Source organism: Poecilia formosa, unplaced genomic scaffold (assembly GCF_000485575.1).
Source record: "Poecilia formosa unplaced genomic scaffold, Poecilia_formosa-5.1.2 Scaffold856, whole genome shotgun sequence".
NCBI lineage: Eukaryota > Metazoa > Chordata > Actinopteri > Cyprinodontiformes > Poeciliidae > Poecilia > Poecilia formosa.
The window spans coordinates 54,543-62,285 of record NW_006800795.1 but is presented as its reverse complement, the minus strand read 5'-3'; the positions used below and the strand labels follow the sequence as shown (position 1 = coordinate 62,285).

The following is a 7,743-nucleotide window of genomic DNA, read 5'->3' as shown; positions in this document are numbered from 1 at the left end:
AAAAAGATCACATGCTATATAAACAGATCTAGGTAATAATAATAATAATAATTTAAAAACATTTTTCCCCAAAAAACTTGACCACAGGGGAGTTATTTTTCGGATAATGTTTAATTACTTCTCTCTTTAGATTATTAAAAAAAAAACCTTTCACGTCAACGCATTGCTTTGAAACAATTAATAAAAAAAAACAAATAACTGACAGTGGGTGGAGGGCCGCAGCTTCGATAGGCGACACCTGCTGGAGAAGAAAAGAACAAACGTGGATAACCACTTCTCACTCTGATCTGTCAGCACAAGTGATTCACTTAACTTAATAGCAGTTCTCAGTGTTTGTTGTCCACCGGGAACCATACAAATCACCTGGCCACAGGTGATTTGCTGAAGCAGCTCTGCAGGCACATGGGAGATAGAAGCGAAAAGGAGCAGTCTCGTGGGATGATGCGACTCAGGAATATTGTGGATCCCAACTTTCCTGACACAGGTTTTAGAATCAGACTCTAAAAACTGTTATATAAATGTTATAACGGATCTGCAGATCAGATCTGATTCATTTTGCAGCACGTGATCCCGGCAGTCTTTGGATAACGGGATTTCCAATTCAGTGTTTTTGTGATTGGGATTTTGGGGCATTTAGTATTTTTTAAAAGATAGTGACTATAAAATAAGCCAGATATCACCCTGTTTGACCCTCAAATTTTTGCTGTAAGAATTGTTAATAATTAGCTGATAAATTCCCCCAAATACATAAAGATTGCAAACGACACTCTGCGGCACCACCCTGGCTGTGCCAGAATGAAATATGAACTAGAAAATCTAGTTTATTATGGTATAATAATAATTATACTATAATAATATGGCAAATTATTGCTTTGCTTGCTTTGTCTTGTCACTCAGCTTGCTTTTTCCTAACCTTGACTCATTTTTTGTCTATCCAAACACTCCTTACTTTTGAAACTGCCTGTTTGATGAAGCTTTTCCTGTTACTCCTCTCTTGGATAGTAAATGTTACTTTTTCTGATAAAAGAGAGGTTCAGCAGCAGAATGGCAGAACAAATAAGCCATTCCTTGACTGTTGCAGATTGTTTTATTTTTAATTCTAGCACATATATTTACATTTGAGCTTTTCAAGAATTCAGTGCTTTTCTATAGAATTTGAATTATTTTTTGGTAATTAGCAATGTAGTAAAATAATGGAAAACAAAGATCTCTCCCTCTTCATATGTAAAGAATTTAACATCCTGTGCTGACTGTGGTTCTGACAGTCTCTATTTACATGGGTGTCATTGAAGACTTTTAAAACGGCTGTCTCCGTGCTGTGGTTAGACCGGAAACCAAAGCGTTTCGTTATTGTTAGGAAGTTTTTTTTGTTTTTTTTAACTGTTTTTTCAATAATTTTACTGATGAATGGGAGGTCAGAGGTCGGCCTGTAATTCTGCAGTAGTGATTTGTTTAGATTGTTCTTTTGATCAGTGGTTTGATAACTGCTGTTTTCAAAGCCTGGGGGAAAATACCTGAAGAGAGCGATGAGTTTAATATTTGGATCAGATAATTAGCAATTTTTCATTCATTAGCAGTTTGTTTCTGGTCTCCGGTAGCAGAAGTAGGACTAAACAGAACAAATATTATAAGTCACGTATCTTTAAATAAACTTCACTATATTTACATAAGCCATTATTAAGACGGAGTTTATTGTGTCATGTGTTGTTTTAATCTATGTTTATTGCAGAATAATAATAAAACAGTTTTTTGATGAGTTATAGTAATATAATATATGTGTGTTGGTGGTTCTGCGTTCTGATCCAGGGATGGAAGCCTTCAGCCTGCGGTACCACTGTGGCCCGCTGATCGGCAGCAGCGGCTTCGGTTCTGTGTTTTCGGGTAACAATTTGTCAGACGGACTTCCAGTTGCCATAAAGAAGATCCCCAGAGACAAGGTCTACTGCTGGGCCAGACTGGTGAGGTTAAACTCCAGAACCAGAACCAGTTCAGTTTCCACCTGAACCCAGGCGTCTGCTGTACAGCAGAACCGCAGGAGGGATGGGGGGGGGTGTTCCTTGGAAACCTGTGATGGTTCCATCACAGGGAGTCATACCGACCTACCCAAATATGAGACCGATCATGATTGAGACCCATTTGGCTTGGTTCTGATTCTGTGGTGAATTAAATAGTTCCTTTATTTAATTCTTTATTCCTTTTTTTAACTCACATCTTGACGTCCCACAGACTGACGAGCTCAAAAAGGTTCCCATTGAGAAAAAGGTTCCCATTGAGATAGCCCTGCTGCAGCGGCTCTGTGAGGTCGGTGGTCACGGCGGCGTGATCTGCATGCTGGACTGGTTCGAGGTGGAGGGGCAGGGCTTCATGCTGGTGATGGAGCGGCCGCTACAGTGCCAAGATCTTTTTGACCTGGTCACGGACAGCGGCGGGTTGCCCGAACGCCTCGCTCTAAGGTGGGCCTGCGCTCGTTACCTTGGTGACATGCTACGACCCTGGGCGCGCTGATGACTTGGCTCCGCCAAACGCAGGTTCTTCAGGCAGACGGTGGAGGCGCTAAAGTTTGTTCACGCGCACGGCATCGTGCACAGAGACGTGAAGGACGAGAACATCTTGGTGGACACGCGGACGCTGGAGGTCAAGGTCATCGACTTCGGCTCCGCTGCTCTGCTGAAGGAAAAGGCGTACGACGACTTCGAAGGTATGGAGCCGCTGGGGCTAACGGGTCAGTCGGTTGGCGGAGCCTCATCTGTCCCCTCCCTACAGGTACAAGAGTCTACAGCCCACCTGAGTGGGTCCAGGCGCAGTCTTACCACGCTGAACCGCTCACCGTGTGGTCGCTCGGCATTCTCCTCTTCAACATGGTGTGCGGAGACATTCCGTTCCACTGCGACGAGGAAATCATAAAGGCCACGCCCTATTACACTCGACATGTCTCTAAAGGCAAGTGCCGACCTGCTACTCCCTAATAGTTTGAGTTGTGTGTGGTGCTGACTATGTCTGCCACTTCCTGCAGAATGCAAGGCTCTGATTGATTGGTGTCTGTTGCTCCGGCCGGAGGACCGCCCCTCGCTGGAGCAGATCCTGATGCACCCCTGGATGGAGGTCGGGGAGAAAGAGAACAAGGAGGAAGGGGAGCACAGCTCGCTGCCCTTTGCAGCGCTCTGAACCGGGTCGGAATGGAAAAGGAAATATAGTCACTTTTATTTCATCAATTGCTGCTCCTCTTCCTCACTGCTTCAGGTGAGGAAGAGGAGCAGGAACTGATGAAACAAATAAGTAATTCCTCACCGCTTCAGATCAGGAAGAGTGATGAACAGGAGGAAAGCTGAACTCTGACTGATTTCTCATTAAAACTGATTTCAGTTTTGCTGAAGTCTCACCATCGGTGCAAACCTTCACCGCTCCATAAATACATGGGTATTCCTTCAAAGTGTGTCTGTTGCCATTTGGTTCTGTTCATTTACATTAAACAACAAGTTCTGGATCAGAACCAAGATCCATATTTGAATAAAATAAAAACATTTTCAGACATCCAGCTTTTGATGTTCTTCATCACCTCCACTTCTTCTGCCTGGGATAAAGTGTGAGCAAAGGAAACTTGGCAAAACCAGATCTAACATCTCGGCTGCTCTGGGAAACGGTCCATTTGGTAAAGGGTGTCCAAAGTCGGTCCTCGAGGCCCGGCGTCCTGCATGTTTTAGTTCTCTCCCTGGTTTAACGCACCTGCATCAAATGATGGCTCATTAACATCGACATGCTGAAAAGGTTGTTCACTACCAAGAGAGAGAACTATAACGTGCATGAGGCCAGCCCTCGAGGACCGACTCTGGACACCCCTGATCTAGTGGACAAATGCACTATTTTATTTTATTTAATTTTATTTCAAACCTGCAAGTCTCAACTTGTGATAGATTTAAATTTTATGGTATTAATGACAGATATTACAGAGTAGCCTGGATTCATCTAAAAAGACAGTCACCACACCGCAAATATTTTTGTTTTACATACTTATTTATCTTGGGATGGGGGGTGGGAGGGGAGGAGACATGGACATGTGTGACTACAGGAAGGAGGAAGACACGACGATCGGTGGGGGCATGTGGACATGAAGCAGTATTTCTCAATTCCGCTATTTTTTCTGAAATAATGATTATTTTGCTGCATAATTATCAGCCAAACCTGAAATACTTCACAATTTGATGCGAAACACTGAAATAAGATTGAAGGAAGCCTTAACTCATAATTTACTTGCTAAAGGTTCCCGTCAAAAGTTGTATAAACACCTGCTTTCTCGCAGTTTGGAGAAAGTCGGCGTGTGTGTGTGTGTGTGTGAATGGATGAATAACTGAAAGCAGTGTGAAGCAGTTTGGAATCATCTGGACTTGATAAAGTGTTTATAGAAATGGTAAATTAGAGCTCTAATTTGTTATTTCACAAATATATTTAAAAAAAATAGTTTCATAATCATTTTGTGAAATAAAATATTTTAAGACTTGTTTTGCTTTTTCATCATAGATCTTGACAATCAGAGGGTTGGGTCAGTGTTTCTGTGTAGAAAAGTTATAAATACGTATATTGAGGTTTCATTACAGAACTGTTATTTCCAAATATCTGAGGTTGTCTTTTTAAACTTACTTTCTCACAGTTTATATTTTTTGATTAAACATTTTTTTCTGCATTTTTTGGTATTTAATAATGAACCTCAGTGAAGCTCATTGTTTGTTTCCATTTTAATGTCTAATTATGAGACAATCTGCTCTTTATTGGGGATGCTGGTCAGATTACTGAAACATGTCCCTAAACAGGGAGAATATATGTATTTTAAATTAATTAAAACTGTTTGGGGTTTGTTGTATTTAGATATTTTTACATGTTGAATTGTATTTACTAGAGACTAATGAGAGAATGTTGAAAATACAAGACAGATGTTCTGGATTTCTTTTTATTTGGATCTAATAACGTTTTGTATTTTATTTAAGATCGGTTTTATTAATATTTTTATATAATATTTTTCTGAAACTAGTTCAAACCAAGTCTGCCCCCTATCGGCGGCAGGTGGCACTGCAGGTTAGAAACATTCTGTTGGTTTATTTGCTCTTCTTTCCTGAAAACTGTCTGAAAGCTGCTTCTAATTAGCAGATAGGAATTTATTTTGATTAGAAACACTTCAGCAAACTACAGAAATTGATTCCATTGAATAAAACCTGCTGATCATCTGCCTGCTCCTTTAAGAGAAACAGGAGGAATGATGACGTAACAAGGGGGCTGGGCTAATCAGCTGCTTCCAGAAGCAGAAAGTTCAGGAAGATTTTCTCCTCCGGTCTTCAACACGGAACATCTTCATGGTCGGTTTTAGTTCATGTTTGCAGATTTAAAGGGTTTAAAAAGTTCAGACATTAAATGACAGTTTAGTTGATGTTGGAACAAAGTTTTAGCAGCAATATTTGTACGAGTCTTCATGTTTCTGAGCAAGTTTGTTTCGCTTTTTTCTCTGTTCTTATCTGCGCTTTTATTACATGAAACTGTTTTATATTAATAGCAACGGTATAAACTATGGAGGTTTTGACTGAACAGATTAAATACATGAGAATTTCTCGCCATGCATTGATGTTCGTAGCGCACACAGATTTATTTTTATATCACTGCGATGTTTTTGTGCATAAAGGTTTCGGTGCGAAGGTCATTTCAGCTTTTAATTATTAAATGCACAATCATTTCTCTATAAGTTATTTACGGTGGAAAAACTTCCTTTTCTGTGACATAACGATCATTACAGAAATATTGAGTTAATTAACACGTTTAGTTTCAGTTTGATCAAACATGTGTTTAGAATAATGAACATTTCTTTCTTTCTTGTCAGTTTTCTGCTGGGGTTTTAAATTAAGCGTAAACTTAAGCTGAGCTTAAACTTTAAGATAAACTAATTAAGTGTCTGCAGATCTGATCAGTCAAAATTAAAACTTAAAATCCTCCATTTTGATTTCGGCTGATCTGGACGCCATATTAAAATAACGATACCAGGAAACAAATAGACGAAGATTATTAGCCAATTGGTCTTAAGTCTGCAGATAAACTGTATCAACATGTGATCAGAGTTGAGTAGTAACTAATTACATTTACTCAGTTATATTTACTTTAACGTTTTAGAACAAAAGTACTTTTATGAGTATTTTTACTATGCTCTACTTTTTGCTTTTATACGAGTCATTTTATTATGAAGTATTTCTGACCTTACTTGAGAAAAATTTCTGGATTTTCTACCCTCTGGATGTAAAACAAACATGTTTTAACCAAAAATTTCACCAGACAGACACTCACCTGCAGCTTTTGTTACATTTTCATCAGTTTTTATTGAAAGAAACTGATTTGGAAAAGTTTTCTTTTGCCNTGGCGACTGTTGGTCAAACCAAACATCCTATAATATTTCAATCCAGGCGCCATTACTGCACTGACATGACTGATGTCCCTACGAAGGCAAAAGACGTCCGGTTTCCAAAACTTAAAGATTGATTTTTAGAGTTTTTCCCCCATTTACTGGAAAAGCAAATGTTTCCTGCTTCTTCTCCTGCTCTGGTGAAAAATAAAAAACCGGTCCAACCCAGTATGCTGCTCCTAAACCAGTCCATATAGTTATTGTAAACGAACCCACAATTCTTCCTGTCTAACTTAAAAATGACAAAAACAAAGAAATGAAAAGTAAATAAATCAAATAACTAATTAATATAGAAATAACTCATCTAAAAAAAAGTAAACTAAGAATAAATTACTGTAATTTGTAGAATTCACTCACTGATTTCTTCTCCACATAAATTGTAACAGACTGATTTTATTCTGAAGCTGTTTATAATGACACATTTTGAGCTGCAGACACTAACGTCCTCTTCTCTGACTTCGTCATTATCACCACAAGGTGGCAGTAGTGATCGATTAAAACATTTGTTTTGCAATATCTTTTTCGCCATATATTTTTTGCTAAATTTACTTGCATTCATTAATTTATATGATGGTTCATTGATTTGAGGAGTTCAGTTCACGAAACAATCTTTGATTTAAAAACAAACAAATGAGTTTCTCTGAGAAAAATGATATAAAGATCTGAGAGAAAAAATCACATAACGTTGTTAAAGCAGTAATGAAGAAATAATATTTTGTGTAAACAAATGTTTCAGATTAGTTTTAAAAGTCCTCTAACTTCTAATGTAGTTATTAAAACTTCCTTCTGAAATGTGTTACCCGTTTTCATTTTGCTTTTTATTCTCTTTAGTGTTTATGAAATGTACATAAATGTGTAAGTTTATAGTGTTAAACAAATGTCAAAAATTGTACATAAGACATTAATTGAAATATCAGAGTTTTTATAAATTAGGTTTTATTTCAATAATCAAATTAAACATTTTCACGTATTAAAGTTTCACATTTTCTCTGCAGAAATGATCAAAACTATTTTCTAAGTCACAGTTTCATCTTTTCCCAGAGTTTAGTTGTTCTAAAGTTTTGTTTGATCAAAGGAACAAATTAATTTTTAGTGATTTAAATCTGGATTTTAAAAAAAGAAGAGCTGCCGTTTCACAGCTGAAATGTGTCGTTTTGTCCACATGGTGGCGCTCTAAGCTCTGACCAAAAGGTGCTCAGCAGTGAAAGTTAGTTTTTCTCTTCCTTTCTCAGGTTTCTGTCTTTATTCAGTTATTCACTCTGTTAAATTGCCCCAGGGCAGCTGTGGGTACTATCCAGTATTTGTCACCG

General features: G+C 38.2%; 1 protein-coding gene across 1 annotated transcript; it reads left to right on the top strand.

Moving 5' to 3' along the window:
• The first annotated feature begins 1,808 nt into the window (after nucleotides 1-1,808).
• LOC103131855 (serine/threonine-protein kinase pim-2-like) lies at nucleotides 1,809-3,165 on the top strand. Its single transcript, XM_016666939.1, has 5 exons — nucleotides 1,809-1,958; nucleotides 2,188-2,453; nucleotides 2,529-2,698; nucleotides 2,764-2,940; nucleotides 3,014-3,165. Exons 1-5 carry the CDS (start codon nucleotides 1,809-1,811, stop codon nucleotides 3,163-3,165), a joined length of 915 nt encoding a protein of 304 aa, XP_016522425.1.
• Nucleotides 3,166-7,743: the final 4,578 nt, after the last annotated feature.

What these genes read in the sequence shown, in the direction of transcription:
- LOC103131855 (XM_016666939.1), top strand. Translation starts at nt 1,809, where the DNA reads ATGGAAGCCTTCAGCCTGCGGTACCACTGTGGCCCGCTGATCGGCAGC. An exon ending in TCTACTGCTGGGCCAGACTG is followed by an intron (nt 1,959 to 2,187) that starts GTGAGGTTAAAC and finishes TTTATTTAATTC; the next exon opens with TTTATTCCTTTTTTTAACTC. An exon ending in GGCGTACGACGACTTCGAAG is followed by an intron (nt 2,699 to 2,763) that starts GTATGGAGCCGC and finishes CCCTCCCTACAG; the next exon opens with GTACAAGAGTCTACAGCCCA.